General features: G+C 45.7%; 1 protein-coding gene across 2 annotated transcripts in view; it reads left to right on the top strand.

The window, feature by feature from the left end:
- RPN2 (ribophorin II) overlaps positions 1–13,355 on the top strand; it is a 51,528-nt gene extending 38,173 nt beyond the window's left edge. Inside the window, exons 12-17 of one of the 2 annotated variants that reach the window (XM_055437047.2) lie at positions 2,075–2,269; positions 3,550–3,636; positions 5,161–5,256; positions 6,588–6,663; positions 8,536–8,665; positions 13,032–13,355. In XM_055437047.2, coding sequence (XP_055293022.2) covers positions 2,075–2,269; positions 3,550–3,636; positions 5,161–5,256; positions 6,588–6,663; positions 8,536–8,665; positions 13,032–13,044 — 597 coding nt within the window. In that variant the 3' untranslated portion in view covers positions 13,045–13,355. Of the gene's footprint in view, positions 1–2,074; positions 2,270–3,549; positions 3,637–5,160; positions 5,257–6,587; positions 6,664–8,535; positions 8,666–10,155; positions 10,267–13,031 lie in introns of those variants that run through there. The other variant, XM_088843805.1, reaches the window with a different exon arrangement.
- Positions 13,356–25,770: the final 12,415 nt, after the last annotated feature.

The raw sequence follows: 25,770 nt of genomic DNA, 5'->3' as shown, positions 1-25,770 counted from the left end.
ATTTTGAAAAAAGGAAAACTTTGGCAGTGTACCCAAAGTATGTTTTGCTCTGGCCAAAGCAGATTTTCTATTTTGTAAGAATTCGAAGACTAGCACTTTTTTTTTTTTTTGGAGCCCCCCAAGTTGGAAGTTCAGAGTCTTAACCACTAGACCAACAGGAAGTCCAAAAACAGCACTTTTTAACTTGTGCCTACTAGGTATGAGGAAAGCAATAGGCTTCATTTTTGTCTTCCATATGTAAAATAATGATTATTATTGAAAAGATTCTCAAACCGTATCTTTTTCCCGGAGAATCCGATATGGCTTTTGTCCTCTCAGACTCCCTCCTTTCCTGCCTCTTGTCTTCACACTTGATTGAGAATAGCTATTTGGTGCACTGCCTCATCCACGGTTGTATTGTAAAGGGAAATCCCAGAAATACTTTGAGTGTGGAAAAATAGGAAAGAAGCTGGACCCTAGTGGCCTTGGCTTAGGTACTTTGTAGTAGTCCTTTAGTTGGAGCTAACAGACTTAAATCCACGCAGAGAGGCAGCATCAAAAGAGACCATGGAGGTGAGTGGATTTACTTGGAAACCTTTTTGCTTTCTGTTTCTCGTTGCTGCAGCTGCTGCACTCATGCCCAGGCCCAGAGTGGTTGCCCCTGGCACCACTGTCCCTACCCTTCTCAGCTTCTCTCCCCTCCACCCCCAGTTTCCAGAGAGCTGGATGAGCCCCACTTAGCCATGACTATTGCTTCAACGCTGTAGCATCTCCCAGGTCCTTCTCAAAATGACATTTGCCAATGAAAGCCCAAGAGAAGAAGGAAAATGAAGAGAAGTCATTATTATACAAGACAAAATTGGTGGGATTAGGATTAGTGCAGGAAGAGCTAGTGAGGAAGTAAAACTTTTAACTGAAGACTTGTCTCATCCAAGATCCTAGAAAGCCTGGCTTACAGACCTCCTAGGTAGAGATGGCATTTTGCAGGTGAGCCTGGCTGCTTGCCTGTGCTTGGCTGTGACAGGAGGAAGATCATGCATCCAGGCTCCTAAATCCCATTCTTGGCCACAATTGCAGGAGCCAGGAGGCTACACAACTCTGGGTCTCTTTCCTTAAATACTTTGATGGTTGTTGTCTGTTGCCCAGGTGTAGAGTAACGAATGAGATTTAGATTTTTTTCCTATGGATCCAGCACTACCTCTGTGACCACGGCAACTCATTTAATCCTCCATGCCTTATGATCTGTAAAGTGGAACCAGTCTACCGGCTTTGTTGAATTCTTTATTTGGAAACTTCTGAAAGCAAAGCTGAGTGAATATTAAGTTTTGCTGCATCTTATGTGCAGAAACCCTAGTTTCTTATGCCATTGGGGGGATAACGTGATTAGACTTGTATTATCATATTGATAAATGTTTGTTGACTAGATAGTGTATAGCAGGTCCTATGTTAAATGCGTTACGCACTTTGTTGTGACTCTTCATATGGATACAACACGTGTAGAAGTTAAATCTGTCTTAAAGATGAAGAAACCAAGGCTCAAGGAGGTTAAATAACTTGCTCAGCTCTTAAGTAGTGAAATCAGATCTGACTGTCTTCAAGCCTGGGTTCTCTCTGACACTGGGCTGCCCTGCATGATGAGAACTCTGCCTTGCTATCCATCCCCATGCCTCCTCTCCTAAATCTTTAGCTGGAGGCACTAGGAAATTGAAAATGAGCTTCTTACAGCTTCACCTCATTTCCCTTCTTTTCACCCTCTAGTGAAGAAGTTAATTGGGCAGCAAAAGGCTGGCAGGAAGAGGAAATTACAGCCTCAGCAGAGGGCTTAAATCATTCACAAACTGGGCATTCGGCCTACGAGTCGTTGAGATTTGGCTGGACCCCTAAGTTAAATTTCTTGTACTTGCAAAAAGTACTCTCTGATCTTGGAGCTATAAGCGGGGTGGGATGGCCGTTCCTCCTGCTTTCTCAGACAGGCCTGGCTGACCCCAGAACGCCCACTGGGACAGAAGAGCTGACAGCCTACTGCCTCAGGGATTTGGGCCTGGAGGGAATTTTGAAATCATCAGATGAAAAGTTGCATTATTATTCCATCCAGACATTTGTCCGACTCCACAACCAGAAGACTGGTCAGGAAGTGGTGTTTGTCGCAGAGCCAGACAGCAAGAATGTGTATAAGTTTGAACTGGACACCTCTGAGAGAAAGCTCGAATTTGACTCTGCATCTGGCACCTACACGCTCTACTTGATCATCGGAGATGCAACTTTGAAGAACCCAATCCTGTGGGATGTGGTATGTGCCTCCTTGTATCTTCACCCAGACAAAAGTGGCTATGCCGCAGTCAGACAAAGATGGCCCCTCTGCAGGGCGTGGGCTCTCTACCCAGGCCTCTCCCACACCACCCAGAAGGCCATAAATAAGTACACATCATGCTGGTCCCATTAGTAGTCTTAGGGGCGTGCACATGGCCTGGCTGGCATGTCATAGGGGCTTCATAAACAGTGATTGAGCGAATGAATGAAGTATATAGATTTGCCCTAATGGGTTCTAGCACATTTCTTTAAAAGTTGTTGTACTTGAAGAAGGTTTTCATATTACAGGCAAAACACTGCAGGGGACACACATATAAGAGAGAAAGGCTCTAGCTTTTGAGGTACAGTGTGCCCTTGCAGGGTAGGGTGGGGAGGGGCCTGAAATTTGAAATCCAGTTCCAATTCATTATGGTGTGGACTAATGAATTGCAGGATATTCTAGATCTAGGATAACCAGGATAAACTAATACCCTTCATCTGCATGGTGTTTTCATAGTTTGCATAGTGCATTGCATTTCACTTGCATAACTCACTTTGGGCTGGTGGGATGAGAGGAGGCTCCTTAAAAGACATGACATTTGAGCCAAGGGTTGAAGAATTGCAGGGATTTTTCAAGATTATATCCGAGGGGCTGTCAGATGATCACTGGGGGACAGCCTCAAGGAAAGTTTGAGGTGCTTTCAGTGAGATATGAGTGGGTCCGCTTTGCTGGAGCACCTGAATCTGGTCAAGAGCAGGAGGCGGTGAGGTGGGAAAGGTAGCAGAGGCGAGATTCCAGGCCTTGAATGGTGGGTGGCTCCCTGTGCAAGACAAAGGGGCAGCTGCATTTTCTTACGTTGTATTCAAAGCTCCTTTTCTTCTCACATTTTGGGCTGCATTTTGTATGAGAGCACGTTTTCATTTCTTTTTCTTTTTTTTCTTTGTCTGAGACTAAATTATACTTCCCCAGGAACAGTTCCTGATTGCTACTGTAACAGCCTGGGTGCCAATTGGGATTTTTGTATTAAGCAGCTCTGTGGGGCTCACCAGACCAGTAGAAAATTGGAACTCTTGCTCTAAAAAGCATTTTCAACAAATACTTATTTTGTTCTTGAAATTTTTACTGCCTCAATTTGTTGGCTAATGGCTCAGAAGTGATTGGACTGCTTGGAGCTCCTTTCAGTCACAGTCCTGGATGGGAGTTGGGAGATACTGTCCTGCTGATGAGTTTCACCTCCTTCTCTGCCCCTGGACCTTTCATTGCTGCTTTTATTGTTTTAGGCTGATGTGGTCATCAGGTTCCCTGAGGATGATGTTCCGTCAACTGTCCTGTCCAAGAACATTTTCACCCCCAAACAGGAAATTCAGGTACATCCCAAAGGGCTTCTTCGCTAAACACAGAGGAGAAATGGACACATGAGAGAGGGCAGCAGAGCCCCAGACACAGGCTGTGGTCCCCTTTTTAACCTTTTTATATGATATCTTGTAGCTTGGTCTTTGCCACCCTGTGGATCAGGCAGGGCAAATATCAGCCCCATCCTGGAGCTTAAAAAAACAGGCTCAGATTGCCTGCCGGCCAGTTCCCAAAAAGCAGATAACTAGAGACAAAATCAGAACCTGAGTCTGTTTTTCCTAAACATGCAGGAGGTTCAGCCCTCAGATCACTGCTTGATGCCACAGCACAGATGGGTCTGGCTTTGCTCCTCTGTGTTCCTGCATAGACCAGGGCCGATGGGGCCCACAGGTGGGCAACTCAACTGGAGCATAGGGCCTTCATCCCTTAGGCCAGCCCTTCCTCTTTCCCGGGATTCACCTTCCTTGCACACATAAATATTAGAAATCCCTGCCCAATCCAGTCCATGGGACTGTTGTGAGGCTCAGAATAGTTCCCAGACAAGGAAAGAATAGCTTTGAAAAGTTTCTAAAGCAGTGTACAAAATGAACACAATAATTGTTAAACAGTTAGAGATCTGGTTAAGGAAACTGAGTGGATCCACTCTGTGGACTGTTTTGGAGTCCTCAGAAATTATTATACTGCAGTAACAGGGAAACTCACATCTGAAATAATGTTGAAGTGTTCCAAGCAGACTACTGACTCTTACTCCACTGTTAGAAAAAGGCCAAGGGCCCAAAAGGTAGAGTAGTAGGATTCTTTTTAAAATGCCTCCTGATGTTGCTGTAGCATCATTTAAGAATGTAGAATGCAGTTAAACACTGGAAGGTATAACCATGATGACAAAGGGTGCTGACTGATTTTGTAGGGTGGGGTAAGGCAGCAGCAGCTGCCACAGGCCATGTTAGAAGTCCCTTCGTGGCGGTGACAGCAAAGAGGAGCTGAAGTTAAAAATTTGGGAATAGGAGTCTCACATAGAGCTGCCTTGTCATGGAGCTGGGTTGACTGGACATTGGCAAGCAAGAAACTTTCAAAATTTAAAATTGTTAATACACCAGTTAGCTAACTTAAGTCAGTTAGCAAAATATGATGACACCACCCTGGGAACCCAGAAACATTGTGAAATCCAGCATCCTGCCTGGGATGTGTCACCCCAGTCATCCAGATGCTTGGATACCATCTTTGTTACCAGGCAGATGCCGCTTGATAGATTTCATCCTCTAGCCTCTAAATGGCAGTGCGTTTTGGAGGGGAAAAGAGACTTGGGCAGTCGTGAGCTGGGACTGGTGTAATGTCCCTGGAAGGAGACCAGTGGGAGCAGAAGCCAGTGTTGGGAAGAGGGAGAAGGCTAACTGGGTGCTCATGGCCAGGAAGTCTCAGCCTCTGGGAGGCATTTCCTCCTCCTGACTGTCATTGGGGTTTTGGCTCCTAGTAAACATGGCAGCCCCCGCTGGGAAGAACACATGGTAGAATATTCCTGGTGTGTCTTCTTTTGGCAGCACCTGTTCCGTGAGCCTGAGAAGAGGCCCCCCACAGTGGTGTCCAATACATTCACCGCCCTGATCCTCTCGCCCCTGCTCCTGCTCTTTGCTCTGGTGAGTTGCTGTAATTAGCATGGGTAGCATGTGTCTGGCGCCAGACTCCACAGATATAGCCGTTCCAAAGGATACTTTGTGCTCTGGCCTCAGCACAGCTCCAAAGGGGTCCAGCAGCTGTGACCTGAACTGATGGTCCAAAAATTTTAGAATAAATAAAATTACCTACTATAGGGGACCTGCCAAAGATCCCTTAACAAGGGGCATGATAAAGTACCTGGTAGCCATTACAAATGGTCAAAATATGGACATGGATGCTCCATACAAATGTTCAGATGAAGCCAAGTGTGAAAAAAGCAAGACCTGATGCTGATAGCTGTAGAAAAAATGAGGACAGAGGCTGTGCATTTCAACACAGCACAAAACTGTAAACAACCTAAAGTCCTCATAAAAGCAAGTGTTAAATAAATTATGGTACATCCACACAATGGAATAATACGCAGCTCATTAAAACAATGGATAAGTTTATGTACTTGTCAGCTGATATAACAAGGTTGTTAAACATGTCCTATTGAGTGAAGAAGGCAAGTGGTAGGTTAGGGTGTTTAGTGTCATCTTGTATGTTTAAAAACCTTAAAAAGGCGTTAACTCTTGGTGTTGGTCACCTCTAAGGAGAAGGCCTTTTAGGGAGTATAGAGGAAGGACATTTTTACCATTTTAACATGCTATTTGAATTTTTTTTTTGACTGTCTTTTTCCTCTTGTCTCTTTAAAAACTATAAACATAGATGTAGATCCTCCAAGTTCAGAGAATTTTGAGAACCATATGGAAAACTCATTAGATCTTCCTTTTGGAAAATTGTTGATGTTCCTAATCCTCTGATTTTAATAAAAGAATTATTGCTCGTTCAAAATCTGAAAGGCATGCCACAAACTTTCAGAAACCAATCCTAGGCACCTGTTATTTTGAGTAATCAGAATTTCAAAAGGCAAAGAACCCATAGTGAGCGCACCTCCTCCCAGATGCCAGTGGGTTTATCGTACCAAAACTTAGAGACATTAGCAGGGGTGCCAGTTACTTCATCATCAATACAGTTTTGGACCTTTCAGTTTCATGGCTTCGCCTGTTTTAAAATAGAAAAGTTTGCTGTCATTAAAAATGATTTTCAAGTACATTTGTGAACAGGTGTTGGAATGCCTTTCTAAAGAAAAAAGGGAACGATTTTTCCTTAGGACTCACAATAAGGTGGTTGTCACTTGGAGAAATTCCCTGTTCTTCAAGTATGTATGAATTTTGAAGCCCTTAGGGCTGTTTTTTGGATTAGCATGTCACAGCGTGGGTTGCCTCCCTTTCAAATTCTAATGTGTTCTTTATTTCTCCCCATCTTTCAGTGGATCCGGATTGGTGCCAATGTCTCCAACTTCACTTTTGCTCCCAGCACGATTGTCTTTCACCTGGGACATGCTGGTAAGTGCCCCAAGCTGCTGATTCCATTTAACCTCCTTTGACATTTCTCCTGCCCACGCAAAAGCCCTGTTAAGTAGACCCACAACCTATTAACTATAATGACTTAATAGCATAACATTTCCCTCTTCCTCCTGGCCTTTTATGACAGTTAATATGATGATAAACCTGTTTGGCCCATCAGCTTAGAACAGCTGTCATTATATCGGGTTTCATTGTACGAGGCTGCCATTGGCAGACCATTTTACCCTCAGTTAATAGCTCTGTTCATTTCCAGAGATTACTCATTTATCGCATCTTTACGTTGAGCCGTCTTCCTGGATGGAGAGCATTAATGCAGTTTCCAAAGGTTATTTTCCCCCACCATATCGATCTTCACATTTGCTGGTGGCTGTGTCCGGACAGTAATAGAAAACAATCCCTTCCATAATCAAACATGCCGTCCTGCATTGTCCTCTGGAGAACTTAGGACCTAAACATTACAAGACAGTAAATTCACAGATTAGTTAAGCATTTCAGAACTTTTTTGACACTATTGGATTGGTGGCCCCTGCATTTCACCAAGACCTCAGTATTCTTTTCTGGTTCCTTTGACTTTTGTAGGCGCCCTCCTCTAAATTTCTGTAATGTTCAGATTCCATAGGGGTCCACAGATGAACCCCTTGAAACTCTAGGCAAAGGTGTGTCTCTGTTTTCCTGGGGAAAGAGAGAGTCTGTCTCTTTGATCAAAATTCTAACAATGGTCCGTGACCTCAGAAATGGCTAAGAACCCCTGCTGTAGTTCATCCGTCATCCTTCTGGGCAAAATTGACAGGATGACCTTTCTCTCCAGCCCGGTTACTGAATTTGAGTGATAGCCCTCCTGGGTCAGGGAGAACAAAACCTGAATATAAATTTGTTTAGAGCCATGACTTTTTGTGCCAGAGTGCTTTTTGTGCACATTCCCTCATTTGACTCATCACAACCCTGATGGGGGTGACCAGGGCAAGAGTTATGATCCTGGTTTGATGGGTGAGAGAATTTCGGCTCAGACAAATTAAATGGCTGTGAAGGGCAGAGGCTGGGTCAGAACCCAGGGTTCTCAGTGCCCAGACCTGAGCTGGGGTTTTTTTGTAATGTTTGTTTTTTTTTTTTAATATAGACCATTTTAAAAGTCTTTACTGAATGTGTTACAACACTGCTTGCGTTGTTTATGTACTGGTCTTTCGGCCATGAGCCATGTGGGATCCTAGCTCCTGAATCAGGAATCGAACCCGCTCCACCTGCATTGGGAGGTGACGTCTTAACCACTGGACCACCAGGGAAGTCTCTGGACCTGAGCCCTTTGGACTAAATCCTTCTCCTGCCCTCCTTGCTTCCTTCCTAGTCTCAATGGCAAATCAGCCTTAATTTTTTTTTTTTCTATTTCTTACTTTTAGTAAAAAGGCAAAGGATTTATTTCTTTAATCCTGAGGGCTTTCATTCAGAATTTGAAAAATCAGCTGAATCCCAAATTATTAGGTTGGCCAAAAGGTTCATTGGAGGTTTTCTAGATGATGGTATAGAAAAATCCGAACAAACTTTTGGGCCAACCCAATATAACCTGACAGCAATTTTAAAAAACAAATACAAAACCGTCATTTAAGAACAGAGATGCAAAAACATGGAACCAGATCACTGAGATCTGGTTCTTACCTCCGAATTTCTTGGTAGCCAAGACTGAGAAGCAAGTATGTTGAGTTAGGTATTTTCTGGCATCAGAGGAAAGGAATAAAACCAGCTGGTCTATAAATACAAACCTTTTCGGGCTCCGCAGTTACTGGCTTCTGATTGCCTTCTGCCCTGGGCAATGTCACTGTTCGATTCAATTGGTTCTCATGACGCCTGTCCTTGTAGCTATGCTGGGGCTCATGTATGTCTACTGGACACAGCTCAACATGTTCCAGACCCTGAAGTACCTGGCCATCTTAGGCAGTGTGACGTTTCTGGCTGGCAATCGGATGCTGGCGCAGCAGGCAATCAAGAGGTAAGGTTGGGGGCAAGTCAGGGGCCCAGAGTGGTTTAGAAATATTTTTGTCAGCTCTGGCCACCCAGGAGTTTGAACCAACAGTACGTGGTGAAAGATTCATATCCTGAGGGGCCACCTCAATCCAGCCTGAAACAGAAGCCTTTTAAATCAGAAACGAGTTGTGATGATAAGCTTTAAATATATTAAAACCACAACAGTTTACGCCCTGACACATTAGAATGAGAGAAGAAAATTGCTTCGTGAAGATTAAAGTAGATCAGGACAGGTGGCAGAAGATTGCAGTTAAAATGCTGGCTGTGTAACCATTTTCTCCTCTGCTGCCACAGAGAATCCTTCTCCACGCTTCTCCCAGAGAGGGACTCCTCTGTAACCCCAACAGCCTCCCGGAGCCTTTCCTCCTAAGCATGAGGTCCATGCTCTTCCCCCCAAGAAACAGCATTGGGCAGAGGCCCCTGGTAGGGAGCACCGCTCAGGGGCCCACATCATGTCCTCGAGAACCAGACAACTTTGGTTCATACAAAGGGTCAGGGCCCGACGTGATGGCAACTGGCTGGCAGCTTGACTTTCAAACCTGTATTAGAAGTAAATTTAAATGTCACATTGGTGTTTCTCATTGATTTGACTTTATTAGAACTTGGGTGATTTCAGCCACATAAAGGTCAATAAGAAAAGGTCAGAATTGCTTTCACCTTTGGAAATTAACATTTTCAGACGTGCTCTGCGTTCTCCTCTCCAGGACTCTTGCTAGAAGAATGTAACTTAGTACCCTCAATGTACCCTCAGTGCAGCTGCTGGTTAAGTTGGGCAGATGAACAGAGCAGCTTTCTCAGAGACTATGTGGGTGGGAGAGCCACGTGTCTCCTTCCTGCCCGGGTATCCATTGTGAGTGTTCTGCAGGCCTCCCGGGGGATAGCAGCCCAGGGTGCTCCTGCCTCTCCTGGGGTTGCCTGCATTCCACTGGGGCTTCCCAGAGCACAAGCAGTGGTAGCTGGCTCATTTCTCAGCCCCTCCAGTAGCCTTAACTTGGCAGCTCTATGCTGTGTCTGAGAGCACCAGAGGCTCAGCTGTTTGCTCTTAGCAGAGCCCTGTTCTCTCAGAGCAGCCTGTCTAGGCCCTGGGAGCCAAAAGACTATCCTCTGCTGAGCTCTCTTTTTTCTGGAAGTTGCTTACACAAGATGAACAAGATTGAGGGGAGACGGGAGTGGAAACCATTTGATTTCAATTCCACTCAGCAGGAGTTCCTAATACAGATAAAATCGAGTACATTTTCTGGGGAGGAAGACCATGGTTCTCATGCCCCCTCCATCCTATATAGAAAGTTACAGCTGTCTGTTGCTGTCTTCCATGAGTTCTGGAATCAGGCTCTGCCCCTGGGGAAAGTGGTGACATTAACAGAAGCTCTTGGTTGGTTGTTTGCCTTTTCTTTCCTCAGCTTACTTCTCTTCTTGCTGTCCTTTCTTGACTCTGAACCCTCTTTCCTTTGGCAGGATCGCTGCAGAGCAGAGCAGTAGATTGGCAAAATATAGGACACTACGGTAAAGACGAGGGGCACTCAGCCCAGGCGCAGGGCCCCTTCTCCATCTTGCCCACGCCCATGCATGTCAGTTACTTACCTATTTTCAGCGCACTTCTTCCTCCCCATCCCTCCCTACCCCAGAGCAGAATTCTGAGGCCGTTTCCCCACTTCCTGGACCAGGGCAAAAGCCAAAGCCCCCTGAGTTAGCCTGGCTGGTGGTAACTTGGCAGTGGAGCAGCCTGGACCTGGCTTTGACTGTAAGGCTTCCTCCTCGCTTGTGTCCCACAGGTGCTTCATAGATGCAGTCCCTCTCTGTGTTCATAGGAAAGCAGAGTTTAGGAAAAGACTGATTTAACTTTAGGACTTCTTAAAGGGGACCCCTCCCACCCCCATTCAGGACATCTAAATTCATTAAATGCTAGTCCCGTGGAAAATCCCGGCACACCTGGTCACCGTTCTAGGCCTTTTTATAGTATTATCCTCTGGTTGGGCCAAACAGTGGGGTTTGGTAAGACACTAAATTATGAAGACTGATGGCCACAGGTCAAAGCCAGCATCCAAACTCAAGTTCCTAGAGCTCAGGATATGGTTCAGGGGTGCTCCCTGTGTGACCAAAATGCCCAGTGAGGTACCACCCATACTCCATCTTGTCAAGTCCTCAGATGAGGATGGAAGAGGAAGCAAGGTGAAAGGAGGGAAGAATGTCTGATGCTTCACTGATCAGCTCCTGCAGTCCAGGGATTGGCGGAAGTTTTCTAGAAAGAGCCAGGTAGTAGTTTAGGCTTTGTAGGCCATGTGGTCTCTGTTACAACTACTGAACTCTGCCACCATAATGTGAGGACAGCCCAGTCCACGTAAACAAACCAGCATGGCCATGTTCCAATGAGTCGTTATTTACAGAACCGGGTGGTGGGCTTTATTTGGCCCCTAGGGCACAATGTGTTGACCCCTGAACTAGAACAACAAAGAGAGGGGAGGTATTTGAGTTTTCAGGTCATGTTCCCCCTTGTCCTTTGCCATGGAGATGGCTTTCCCTGCCAAAGCAATAGAGCCATCTAATTTTCACTCCTCTGGAAACAGGAGAAATTCACAAGAGCATAGAATGTAGAGCCTTTGCACTGATGTGTGAACAGACGTTGAACCATCTCATTCGCAACATAGAAAGCAACCCCATGTTTTGATTTTTTTTCCAGTATTAATTCATATACAGTAAAATTCACCCTTTTTAGTGTATAATCCTGTGAATCTTGAAAAACGTAGACAGTCTTGTAGTAAACACTATCTCAACCAAGGTACAAACTTATTTCCACCCTCCAGCAAGCTTCCATCCATGTCCCTTTGTGGTCTGTTCCTCCCCACCCCTCCCGCCCCATTCCTCAACGTTACCCATTTGGTTTTGTCCTGAATTATAGTTGCTCTGTCTGAGATTTGCTTTCAGAACTAGTCCTTTCTGCTGCATATTGAGCTCTTTAATTCTTTCAGACTAACTGGATTAGGTTTGTTTTTCTTGATTTTTAGATAGTCAGTCCCCCACCCTACTACCCCTAAACTGTACTGCCTGAGGAAAAGGAAAGTCGCTTGATCATTTGGACATCTGGGACTTCCTATTGTCAGGCCCTCATCTTTTATTGGAGAGTCCCTGGTAGCCAAGCGTTTTTGATCTGAGGACAGGTTTCGATTTGATCAGGCATAACAGAGGGCTAGCTTCTTAGCCACAGTGGAGGCTTGTGGGTCACCACCCTTTCACCTGTTCTTATTTCATAATTATACTGTCCTCTCTGCATAAATATTTCAGAGCACACATTTTTTTTTTTTTTGGCTGAACCATGTGGCTTGTGGGATCTTAGTTCCCTCACCAGGGATTGAACCCATGCCCCCTGTAGTGAAAGTGAGAAGTCCTAACCACTGTACCACCAGGGAATTCCTGGGACACACACATTTTGATGTACCTGGGAACCTCTAAATGTTGGCACAGAATTAGGGGCACTCAGGATGAGTTCTGCACCTGTGCATGGAATATTCCAAACCAAGTAACCAACCCCTTGGGGCTGTTGGTTACTGGGTTTGGAGCATGCCATTCTGCAAGACCTCCTTGTCATCACATCAGCCCTCACCACTGGGGACAGCTGCCTATGAGAAGAGCATGTGTGTGAGCCCCTCGCCTCTGCTCACCCGACCCGTCCAGATCACCTCCTGTGCGCTGTCACCCTCTGGTTGCACAGTATCTATCTGAATTATCGCTTTCGTTCTTGGGTTTCCCTGTCACTTCTTGAAGTCTTGGGGAGGCTAAAGAGATTTAGTGAGATTTAGATTTAATTTTTTTCTGTGAAGTTTAGATATCCAGTCTGATCATTGACAAGAACATGACTACATGGCAGGAGTATGGTGCAGATTTCTGTACCAAAAGGTCGGGATGTCATCGTCCAAGCTACATGAGGGCCATGTGTTGTTTGGCGGACCCAGAGTCTGGAAAGTTGAAGAGGAGCGTTTTTTAAACCCTTCATCTAGTTGAAATGTACACTGTCCTTTTGGCCTTACACTGTGAGAGGTGTGCCTGGAATTAATTACCTCATCTTGTGTTTTCACATATCATGCTTACTTAGGTATCATCAGGTGTGTTTCATTGTTTATCAAATTTGTCATCAGCTTTGGTTTGAGCTGTCTTTCTTTCATTTTTCCTGAAATGAGATGGGACATAAATAGGACTAATAGAGGAATGGTTATTCCCTTACAAATGGGATCTCATAGTGGGAGAGTACCTTGGCTTCTCTGTTGTCACCAAGTTAGGAGCTGTAACAGTGAGTTGGAACCGTCAGTAATTTTGTGTTTCTCTCCATTTTCTTTCAGAACAGCACATTAGTTCCAGAAAAAGGAAGGAAGTTTTGAAAGCTGAAGTGAATATTGACAAAAGGAGTTAAGGACAATTCACAGTTTGAAAAGAGGAATGAAAAACCCCTTTATTTAAAAAGAAGAAAGTAAAAATTGTGGTTGTACTTTTACCTGTTTTTCTATATCCCCAGCACAGAGCAGGTACCCAGATACTCTGTTTCTTTGGCATGGTGCCCTAGCAAGATGCTGTGAATATTCTAACTTACCCACTTGTTGCATTGAAAGTTGAAATCTGTAATTAATCTATTAATGGAATAAAGAGAATAAAGAGAATAACAGAAACTGATCTGAGAGGTTTTTTTGGTACTTTGGGGCTGTGGGGTCTCTGGGACACATGACATGAGGCCTTAGTTGGAAAGTATCCTTGGTTTGTTATCGGGGTGATTCTTCAGGACCTTTTACATTCGTCCTTCTCACTGTTTTCCTAACAGAACTGAGAATTGCCTAGAAAAGCCAGCATCCTTTCTTCATGCCCAGCACTGGGTACCAACTATGTCCTGTTGATATCTGAAGGCCCCTCTGCTTTTGCCTTCTGGAAAATTTGGTCTTGGCATGCGGTGGGGAAGGGAAGGGATTATCTTAAAAGAAGGCTGAGCCCATGAGCCATCTTAGGTGCTGAGAGGGACACACGCATCTTGGAAATGCCCCTTTGGAGTTGTGCCCAGGACCACTGTTGCACAGAGGTCATATGGTATCACCTAGGAAAGTAATGCTGAATTGTGTGTTCCAAGTGTGCAAACCTCAGTGTTGGGCAAGCCTACTTCACCACAGGGTGAAGGACTTTGGACAAGTGGCTTAATGTCTCTAAGCCTCGTTTTTTTTTCCTTCTGTAAAAGATAATGACAGTAACTTCTCACGTGACTGAAGGAGTTTCATGCATCTGAAATCTTGGCCTAATGCTTAGCATCTATCCAAACAGGCCCATAGTTACACACTTGGACTCATTGCCTTAACTTCCATTAACTGAAAATAATAGGAGACTTCCCTGGTGGTCCAGTGGTTGGGATTCTGCACTCCTGGTACAGGGGGCCTGGGTTCGATCCCTGGTCGGAGAACTAAGATCCCACATTACCACAACTAAGCCCAAGCACTGCAACTTCTGAGCCTGTTGCGTTGCAACTGGAGAAGTCTGCGAGCTGCAGCGAAGACTCAGCACAGCCTAAATAAATAAATATAATAAAAGGTAAATTGAAATACAGGTAATCCTCAGAGTGTTTACTGAGTTTGGGCTGGGGGGAGAAATGATTTTAATCAGATTGCTTTCTGACTTAGCTGGACTTCGCTACACTGAGGAAAATGGGGATTTTGACTGGGGAGAGAGGAAGGGCGATTTGGGAACTCTGGGCTAGTTCTGAATGGGATTCTGCAGGGGAGAGGCCCATATGGGCAATTACAGGGCTGCCTCTAAGATGGAAAAGTGACTTCACCTTTCCCAGAGGTTGCACACCAGTGATCCATGTTTTATTTGCTCCATAATTTTTTTTTAAATTGAGTCAGTTGTTAACATTCACAAACTGAGAAAATTCATATAAAATCCAGGTCTAGGGTTTAGGATTCTCTGGAGAAAGGAAATCAGAGCTGGCAGCATTGGGCAACAATCAGCTGAAGCTGAATAGGTCTTGCCTTTGAGTGGGGCCTGCACTCTCCAGTCAGCCACAGTCCCACCCGGCCCCAGATGGTGTCAGTTCCACTACCCTGGTCCTGTTCCTCCCACCAACTTCATGGGGTTGGTACCTGCCTGGCTGCTGTAGACGTATGACTTGGAGACCCACTCTGATGGGAAAAGGTGATGTTGGTTTCCCATGCTGTTGTTCCGTCATTCAATTGTGTCCAACTCTGCGACTCCATGGACTGCAGCACACAAGGCTTCCATGTCCTTCACTATCTCCTGGAGTTTGCTCAGACTCATGTCCCTTGAATCAGTGATGCCATCCAACCATCTGTCGTCCTTCTCTTGCCCTCAATCTTTCCCAATATCAGGGTCTTTTCAAATGAGTCAGTTCTTCACGTCAGGTGGCCAAAGTATTGGAGCTTCAACTTCAGCATCAGTCCTTCCAATGAATATTCAGGACTAATTTCCTTTAGGATGGGCTTGTTGGATCTCCTTGCTGTCCAAGGTGTGTCTCCTAGTGTCCCTACTTAGGGATGCTGGGACCTCAACAGCTCAGAGTGATGGGGAAGTGGGGAGAGCAGGAGAGCCCACCCACCTGGGAGTTTCACACAAACCAGGCGTGTACTGTTCTGGAAGACACTGATTGAAGCCTGCTGGACAGAGGTGTAGAGCCAGGGCAGTAGGGCCTGAGAACAGAAATAGAGTGGATGGAGGGGAGGAGGTAAGGAAACAACTGTCTGGAGAAGGGGCTGGCAGGGCTCAGGGGTGCCATGACTGGTTCGGGGCTAGTCTGCAGACCCAGAAGGGAGGGCTGGAGAAGAAAGCATAGTAGAGGAACTTCCCTGGTGATTCAATGATTGGGAGCCTGCCAGCCAGTGCAGAGGACAATGGTTCAATCCCCGGTCTAGGAAGATCCCACATGCGGTGGAGCAATGAAGCCAGTGAGTGAAAATGTTAGCTTGAAGCTCAACATTCAGAAAACAAAGATCATGGCATCTGGTCCCATCACTTCATGGGAAATAGATGGAAAAACAGTGGAAACAGTGTCAGACTTTATTTTGGGGGGCTCCAAAATCACTGCAGATGCTGATTGCAGCCATGAAGTTAAAAGAGGCTTACTCCTTGGAAAGAAAGTTACGACCAACCTAGATAGCATATTAAAAAGCAGAGACATTACTTTGCCAACCAAGTCCATCTAGTCAAGGCCATGGTTTTTCCCGTGGTCATGTATAGATGTGAGAGTTGGACTGTGAAGAAAGCTGAGCGCTGAAGAATTGATGCTTTTGAACTATGGTGTTGGAGAAGACTCTTGAGAGTCCCTTGTACTGCAAGGAGATCCAACCAGTCCATTCTAAAGGAGATCAATCCTGGGTTGCAACGAGAAGTCCCCTCAATGAGAAATTTGTGCACTGCAGCTAGAGAGTAGCCCCTGCTCGCTGCAACTAGAGAAAGCCCGTGTGCAGTAACAAACATCCAGTGTAGCCATCAATAAATAACTTTTTAAAAAGCACAGCAGACATCTGCTACATGCCGGGTTCTGGGCTTGGTTGAACTGTGGCAGTGAGCAAGATGGATGCCTTCTCTGCCCTCAGTTCACTTATATCCCAGAGGGGACAAGGGAAAGGGAGCAGAATGAGCACAAATCTGAAAAGGAATTTTTATCTAGAGGGGTTGGGAAGGCTAAGCTGACAAAGGAAAGGAGCAGTCTTTGCTGAGCTGGGGAAGAACATTCTAGGCAGAGAAGCAACCTATGCAAAGGTTCTGAAAGCAGGGCAGTGTAAACAGGGCAGAGTTAGCAAGGAAGAGAGTATCCTTGGAAGTTAGAACAAATACAGGGTTTTTTAAAATTTATTTTAATTGGAGAATAATTGCTTTATAGTATTTTGATGGTTTTTGCCGTACATCGACACGAATCAGCCACAGGTATATGTGTGTTCCCCCATCCTGAACCCCTTCCCACCTCCCACCCCACCCTATCTCTCTGGGCTGTCCCAGTGCACTGGCTTTCAGTTTCCTGCTTCATGCATTGAACTTGAACTGGTCATCTGTTTTACGTATGGTAATATACATGTTCTGATGCTGTTCTCTCAAATCATCCTACCCTCGCCTTCTCCCACAGAGTCCAAAAGTCTGTTCTTTACATCTGTGTCTCTTTTGAAAGTGAAGTGAAAGCGAAAGTCACACAGTTGTATCCGACTCTTTGCCATCCCATGGACTATACAGTCCATGGAATTCTCCAGGCCAGAATACTGGAGTGGGTAGCCTTTCCCTTCTCCAGAGGATCTTCCCAACCCAGGGACTGAATCCAGGTCTCCCATATTGCAGGCAGATTTTTTACCAGCTGAGCCACATTTTGCTGCCTTGCATATTGGTGAGGTGGATGAAATTGGAGCCTATTATTAAAAAGTAGAGACATTACTTTGCCAACAAAGGTACATCTAGTCAAGGCTATGGTTTTTCCAGTGGTCATGTATGGATGTGAGAGTTGGACTGTGAAGAAAGCTGATCGCCGAAGAATTGATGCTTTTGAACTGTGGTGTTGGAGAAGACTCTTGAGAGTCCCTTGGACTGCAAGGAGGTCCAACCAGTCCATTCTAAAGGAGTTCAGTCCTGGGTGTTCATTGGAAAGACTGATGCTAAAGCTGAAGCTCCAATACTTTGGCCACTTCATGCGAAGAGTTGACTCACTGGAAAAGACCCTGATGCTGGGAAAGATTGAGGGCAGGAGGAGAAGGGGATGACAGAGGATGAGATGGCTGGATGGCATCACCAACTCAGACATGAGTTTGAGTGAACTCCGGGAGTTGGTGATGGACAGGGAGGACTGGCGTGCTGTGATTCATGGGGTTGCAAAGAGTTGGACACAACTGAGCGACTGAACTGAACTGAACTGATACAGAGTGAAGTAAGTCAGAAAGAGAAATGCAAATACTGTGTATTAACATATATATGGAATTTTTAAAAATTCACTTTTGGTTGTGCTTGGTCTTTGTTGCTGCTTGCAGGCTTCCTCTAGTTGCAGGGAGTGGGGGCTACTCTTCCTTGCTGTGCACAGGCTTCTCTCGTTGTGGAGCAGGTCTCTAGGTGCATGGGCTTCGGTAGTTTTGGTACATGGGCTCTACAGCTTCGGCTCAGTAGTTGGGGCATGTAGACTTAGATGCTCCACAGCATGTGGAATCTTCCCAGACTAGGGATCAAACTCGTATCTTAACCACTGGACCACCAGGGAAGTTCCAGATACAGCTTTTAAGTGCTGTGGTAAAGGGGATAGATTTTATTTTAGGACCAACTGCAAGTTTGCTGCTGCTGCTGCTAAGTCGCTTCAGTCGTGTCCAACTCTGTGCGACCCCATAGACGGCAGCTGACCAAGCTCCGCCGTCCCTGGGATTCTCCAGGCAAGAACACTGGAGTGGGTTGCCATTTCCTTCTCCAATGTGTGAAAGTGAAAAGTGAAAGTGAAGTCGCTCAGTCGTGTCCGACTAGTAGCGACCCCATGGACTGCAGCCCACCAGGCTCCTCTGTCCATGGGATTTTCTAGGCAAGAGTACTGGAGTGGCTTGCCATTGCCTTCTCCGAACTGCAAGTTTAGGGAACTTGAATTTTATGCTGGGATGTAGCAGAGGCAGAAACACCTCTTATGCTGTCTTTCTGGTCCTACCCACTGGGAGAAGCCTCTTGAAGGCTGCAGGGGAGAATCCACTTGCTTATAGCCGAGGGATGGATCTGGGCAGACTGCAGTTGAGAACTGGCCTAACTCTTTACTACGACTTATGACATACACCAGATTTGTTGCTTAAATTATTCACCACTGGCAAAGATTCTTTGCTTGATCAAACTTTAGCCAGGCTCCTGAAATTTCTCCTTCACCTATCTGTGCTTTTTTTTTTTTTTTTCAAGATCTAGTTTTAGCAAGAATCTTGCTAAGTAGTTTAACCAGACCCTCCCACCTCCATGTCTGATGACGCTCATATATGATCAGAATCCCCACCCTCCACCATCTCCCAGGTGATGTCTCATCTCCCTGGTCTGTCTTCAGCCAGAATCCCCTTAACCCTGATGTATCCTCTTAGAAACTTTCCACCCACTGATCCCCACCCTGCTCCTTGGCTACCAGTTCCCAGTAGACCACACTGTATTCAGAATTGAGCCCACTTCTATATGAGGTTTCTTTCCCGCTATTGAAATAGTCTTGAATAAAATCTGTTTTTACCACTTTAACTGCTCTGCAGCTCTGTCTTTCATTTGACATTACAGTCGTGCCTGGACCTGGCCTTCCAAGAGTAGTCGGCACAGCAGGTCAGTATCCAACTGACCTTTCTTTCTTCACACCACTGGGCTTTAGTTTCCCATCAGTAAAAATGGGATAACACCTCTGAGGGCTTTATAAGGATTAAGTGAGGTCACATCCGAAACATACACCAGAGCGTCTGGCACTGACACGGACTGAGGTTGCTCAGATTAGGATGGACATTACCGTTGGTATTTCACGTGTGTTGTTAGCAGGGGCCCAGTAAGCAGTTTGTACTAGGCCCTACATTTCTTTTGTTTCTTTCTTGGTTGGTTGAATTCACTTGCTTCCCCAGCATTTCCTGAGGGGCCTGGCATCTTGGAACAACACAAGGGCACTGTCCTGAAATCAGGAGTCAGTTCCCAGCTTTGACCCCTCCGAGCTGTAGGACCTGACCTCTTACCTCTGCTCTGCCCTCCCCCTAGGGCTATGGTAGGGAGCCCATGAAGCAATGGATGAGAACCTCTTTGTGAGTTTTAATGCAAACATAAGGGATTATCATAAGAAACAAATCCTCCATTGATCAGAGCATTCTGTAGGACAAAAAATAATAATAATAGCTCTTCATCTTAAGTGGGACCCTCAAGGGAACGGGAAACTCCCAGCCCCTCTGTGGGCAGGGGTTAAGTCCTTTAAGCCGCCATTAGTGTGGTAGTTAATGGAGATAAAGCACCGGAATTGCGGCCATCACAGTCTTTTCCTTTATAACGGCATTCACCTCGAAACCCACAAGGAGCACCGGGCCCCAGCGGTCATTATTTCATTTGAAAAACTAATTGGAAGTTGAGAGAGCCCTCCGTCTTTGCTTTTGTGGGGACAGGCAGAGGAAAGGGATGAGCAGGTGGGCCTGGGGGATGGGGGGTCGTGCTGGCCACCATTCAGCATTCGCATCCTTTGTTCTCCTCCCCTGGCAGGCTCTCGGTGGCCGGCTCGGCTTGCTTGAAGTGGACTGCTGCCCTCAGAGGCCAGCTTTCTCCTCCGGAGGGGTCTTTTGTTCCCCATTGTGGGTATTGTCTGCTCTGCGGAGCCACCCGGGCTCCCTGCGGAGCCGTTCCCACGCTTCACATTCTTTCTTGGAGGGTAAACTGGGGAGAGCAGGTGGTCCGAACGCTGTGAAACCCCAAGCTGGCTTTACGGTCCCGGAGCAGGAGACGGACCCACAGGTCCAGCATTGCGTGTCTCAGGCAGAAAAAGGACAGAGAGGAGATTGCTCACCTCCGAGTCCCCATCAACTCTAAGATGCTGTGAATGTTTTCATGCTTTTAATCCAAACACACATCCCATCATCTAGACTTTTCACTTAAAAATTGTTTTATTATTATTTTTAAATTTTATTTTTATTTATTTTTTTGGCCATGCGTGCCTCGGGGCATGCAGGATCCTAGTTCCCCGACCAGAGATGGAATCTGTGGCCCCTGCAATGAAAGCACAGATTCTTTTATTAAAAAAAAAGTGTAGTGATTTAGTAGCGCTGAGTCTTAGTTGCAGGATGTGGGGTCTTAGTTGTGGAATGTGCGGCATGTGAACTCTTATTGGCAGCATGCCAGGATCTAGTTCTCTGATCAGGGATCAGACCTGGGCCCCCTGCACTGGAAGCATGGAGTCTTAGCCACTGGACTTCCAGGAAGTCCCAAGTTCACCAATTCTTTGGAGAGGCGATGTGTGGGGGGATATGCCCAGGTAAAATGGTTCATGAAAAGAAAAAGTTGGGTAATCACTGACAAAGGTAACTCTGGACAGTGGCTTCAGCTCTCTGCTTCTCTTCATATTAATAGCAAAATTTCTGAAAAGAATTGACTCTGCCAATGCCATCCAATAGAGATATACTGCAAGTCCCATTTGCTGTTGTTAAGTTGCTAAGTTATGTTCCACTCTCTGCGACCCCATGGACTGCATGCAGCGCACCAGGCTTCCAAGTCCCATAGGTGATATGAAATTGTCTAGTAACCACAATAAAAAGGTAAGAAGGAAATAGGTGAAATCAAATTTAATATATTTTATTTTAACCCAACTTATCAGATACATTATTTTAAAAGGTAATCAATAGAAAATCATGACTGAGACATTTGGTATTCTTTTTTCATACCGTCTTTGAAATCCACCTAAAGCACATCTCAGTTGATATTAGCAACATTTTGTGTTCAGCAGCCACATGTGTTCAGTGATCACCATACTGTACAGCCAGGTCTCTACTCTCTGGATCTGATCGCTCTCCTACTATTTTCTCTTGAACCCACTAGAGTCAGACTTTTGACTCCACCATGCACCCAATTTGTTCTTGCCAAGGTCATCAGTGGCTTCCACGATCATTTTCATGTTCAGTTCTCGACTGACGGCTCATCAGCGGCATTTGGTACAGTCTCTCACTCTCTTCTTGAACCGCTTTCTGGAATTTCTCTCTTGCAGTTTTTCTGCTTTTTCTTTCTCAGTCTCCTTTGCTGGTTTCCTCCAGCCTTTAAATATGGAATGCCCTGGGGCAGTCCTTGCACTTCTGCTATTCTGTTCTTTTTTCTCGGTGATCTAACTCACTCTCCTGACTTTATTTTTTTATTTATTTTTAGGCTTATGAGATCTTAGTTTCCCAACTAGGGTTGAACCTGGGGTCCCAGCAGTGAAAGCACTGAGCCCTAACCATTGGACTTCCAGGGAATTCTCTTTTTTTTAAAAAAAGTTATTTTTATTTTTTTAAATTAATTTTTAAAATTTAAATTAAATTAAAAAAAATTTAAAACAATGTTATTAAAGTGTAGTTGATTTATAATGTTGTGTTAATTTCTGCTGTAAGCAAAGTGATTCAGTTATATATATATACTATTTTTCATATTATTTTCCATTTTTTAAAAACTTTTTATTTTGTATTAAATTGTAGTCAATTAACAGTGTTGTGATAGTTTCAGGTGAACAGCAAAGGGGCTCAGCCATACATGTACATGTATCCATTCTGCCCTAAGCTCCCCATCCATCCAGGCTGCCACATAATTTTGAACAGAGTTCCATGTGCTTTATAGTAGGTCCTTGTTAAAAAATTTAAAAAAAATTTTTTTAAATCTCCTGACTTTATAGACCACCTAAAAGGTGACAGCTATTCAGACCTCTCTCCTGCCTCCAGACCTGCACACCCAGGTGCCTACTCAGCCCCCCTACTGGGGCCTTTAAAGGGCATCTCAGACTCAACATGTCTAAACCCCAACTCCTAATTCTCCCCCCACCTCCAAAGCTCCTAAATTGCAATTCCATCCTTCCAGTTGCTCAGGCCTCAAACTTTGGAATTATTCGTAACTCCTCTCCAATTCCCATACCTTATCCATCAGCAAATGAGTTCCACCCTAAGAATGTATCCAGCATTTGACCCTTTCTCAGAGTGGCAGTAAATGCAAGTCAGATCATGTCATTCTTCTGCTTAAACTCTGCGGTGGCTCCCATCTCGCCGAGAGTGGGATCCTTTCAGCCCTTCCCATGGCCTCCAAGGACCTCCCCATGAGCTGGCCTCCCTTCCTCCACTCACAGCCTCGCCGTGCTCTGGCTAGCCACACCGGCCTTCTGCGCCTCCTCCCCCCACACTCTTGCCCAGGGGCCTTTGTGTTGGGTTTTCCCTGTTTTGGGAATGTTCCTCACCTAGTCATTCTCCTCAAGGCCAACTCTTGAGGGACTTTACTCAAATGTCCCTCATCAGAGAGGCCTTCCCTAACCACCCACCACATACTCTTTCATTATGGATAAATTATCCCCTTCAGTACTCCCATTGCCTTAATTTTTTGCTCTTTGCAATCACCACCATCTTACAAACTCTATATTTGCTTCTTTTTATTATTCTTTCCCCCATTAGAATATAAGCTCTATGCTAGACTTCCCTGGTGGTCCAGTGGTTAAGAATCCACCTGGCAATGCAGGGGACACGGGTTTGATCCCTTGTCTGGGAAGATACCACATGCCTCGGAGCAACTAAACTCGTGTGGCCACAACTACACAAGCCTGTACCCCCTAGAGCCTGAGCTCTGTAACAGGAGAAGCCACTGTGATGAGAGCCCACACACCGAAACTAAAGTAGCTTCCGGTCTCAGCAACTAGCTAAAGACCATGCAGCAGTGAAGACCCAGCACAGCCAAAGAGAAAGAACGAAAGAACATAAGCTCTATGAGGTCAGCGGCTTTGTTTGCCTAGCACAGCACTTGTCACATAGTGGGATCTCTAGAAACGTTTATTGAGTGAATTACTCATAGTTGAATGAGTCACCAGTGGATGAAAGATGACTTGGGCCCAGAGTAGTTGAATATGGCTAAGAGCCCAGTTCTGGGCTGGGTCCCCTATAGTTGAATCCCAGCTCTCTCCTTGTTGGTAGTGATCATGGCAATTCACTTCACCTTTCTGCGCCTCGGTTCCTCGTCTGTGAAATGAGAACAACGCCAGTACCTCCTGTTAGGCTGCACAGGGAGTCTATGATGTTCTACACGTGAAGCTGCCCGGCTGGCACTCTGAGTGTTTGGTAAATGTTAGTTTTGTTTTTTTTTTTTTTAATATCTTGTAATACCACTTTGGGAAATGGAGCTCTGTAAAACATGTGAAGAATTCGGCTGAAGATAAAAGAAAATTGAAATGCAGACCAGTATGGGGGAATTTTATTGTATTTATAAAGGAAAAAGTAGGTCAGAAATTAAAAAGGATTAACTGGATGCAGTTGTGTCTCAGCTGCAGGGAGCAGAAAATAGAGGCAGAATCTTCATCCTTGGGAATTCCTGTTGCAGAAAGAAAGATAAAGCTTAGTCTGGGGGCACTGAAATCAAGGCATTAGGGTGATGGTGACTCCAGTGTTGAGACTGACCGACTCCCAAGACGACCTCAGTCTTAGCCCCAGCTGTCCCAACCCAATCCTATTGAGAGCCTGGGCAGTCTTTGGCCCTTGAAGAAGCTACTTCTAACTCCCAAACAGGGTTAGATGAGGTCATTCTTTCCAGCACACACGTCACCACATCCCTTACCATTTATCACAAATTAAATAATCCACTGTACAAGTACTTGTTTAATTTTTGTCTACTTCAGTATGTTATGAATTCCATGAGAGCAGAGCCCAAGACTAACCCATCCATGGCTGTCCCCTCAGCCCAGAGCCTGACCATCTTTGGATGATTTTTTGTTTTTTAAGATTTTTTTTTTTTATATGGACCATTTTGGAAGCCTTTACTGAATTTGTTACAATATTGCTTCTGTTTTATGTTTTCATTTTTTGGCCACAAGGCACATGGAATCTTATTTCCCAGACCAGGAATTGAACCCGTGCCCCCTGCATTGGAAGGCGAAGTCTTAACCACTGGACCACCAGGGAAGTCCCTGGATGACTTTTAAGAGCGGGGAATATGGAGAAATCTGAACTTGTTAGCTTAGAGGACTGTTATATGGACATAAAGTGTGGTGGGTATGAAAGTGTGCTAACTGTCAAATCATTCTACTCTTAAGGTATTAATGTAAGAATTCATTCAGCAGTTCTGTTTTCTCAGCACCGCCCCCACATACCCCCTCATGTCCTGGTATTTGCAACAGTTGAGCTGGAGGGGGAACAATGGCTGGAGCAACCTCTGGGGCCTTCCTGCTGCTCTACGACTTTGAGCTCTGTGAAGCCTCTGGCTCTTAACCTGAAGGAACAAAGCCTGCATTCTTAGGTCGTGTCCCTCCCTGGGGCCACTCTGCCCCACTGGGCCCTGGTGGGAGCCCTGAAGCAGGTGAATAGTGACCTAATCCCAGCATGAGAGGCACTGGGCTGGGGTGGTGTGGTAGGGGGGAAGCTTTATTCTTTAGGGACATTTATTTTAAAAAAGAATTCTATCCTCCGGGACCTTGGCGGTCATTGGAGCAAATTTGCTCCCTTTACAGAGGAGGGAATGGGGAAGATGACTTGCTGTGTGCAGAGATTTGGCTGCGCAAGCAGACCTGGGGCTCAGGTGTCCATCCGGCCTCCGGGGTTGGTTCTCACTTCTGCTGCGCTCTGCCTGTCAGCCTGCTGCCACTTGCATCTCCCCAGAACAATACTTGGCAAGACCTCTGAGCTCTCGGTGTCTAATCAGGCTGGGAAGAAGGCGAGGGGGCACACGGAGAGCTCTGCTGGGAACTGGATTTGCTTAATAGTTTGGGCTGGAGGTGTCTGGCAGAGTCACGCTAGGGCATGTTTGTGCTCACAGTTCAAAAATCGGGTTCTAAAATGCAGCACAGTTTCTGCCAACAGTCATATCATTTTGAAGAAATGGAGTTCGTGTGAAGGGCTCTGGGGAAGAAAGGCAGGTCTTGGGTCTGCCTCGTCCCTGACTTGGGGCTAGCTACTTCCTCCTCTTTGCCTCAGTTTTTCTCCTCTGTAAAATGGGAAAACTCATTACTGATTTTCCCTGACTCCTACGAGGATTGTGAGGGTCAGGGAGCTGGGGAGTGACTGTCATTCCCATCTCTCCCTCTCACAAGCGCTGCTCACGGTCCTCTCCCCAAGGGTGTTGGGAGGGGCTGGTCTCCCTTTGATTTTACAGTTCGATGAACTTGGCAAGGGATCCAAGGCATGCATCTCAGACCAGGAGCATCAGAGTCCCCTGGGACTCTCGCTCAAATTCAGATTCCTGGGTCCCATCCCCAGGACTCGTGAGCGAGGGACATTTCTGGACACAGACACTGAGGCTGGCCTCTGGCTACACACTGGAGATACAGGAGTGGCCGAGAGTCAGTCTCCATCACACATGTCCCCCCTTCTTCCGGCTCTTGATGTATGGGAGAAGGGATCTCACTCCCAGCTTGCTGGGAGAGGAGGAGAGTCCTTTCCCTGG

The sequence above is a fragment of the Moschus berezovskii genome, chromosome 15, assembly GCF_049115385.1.
Source record: "Moschus berezovskii isolate FMDL1 chromosome 15, NW_MosBer_1.0, whole genome shotgun sequence".
NCBI lineage: Eukaryota > Metazoa > Chordata > Mammalia > Artiodactyla > Moschidae > Moschus > Moschus berezovskii.
This window is presented reverse-complemented; position numbering and strand designations above follow the sequence as displayed.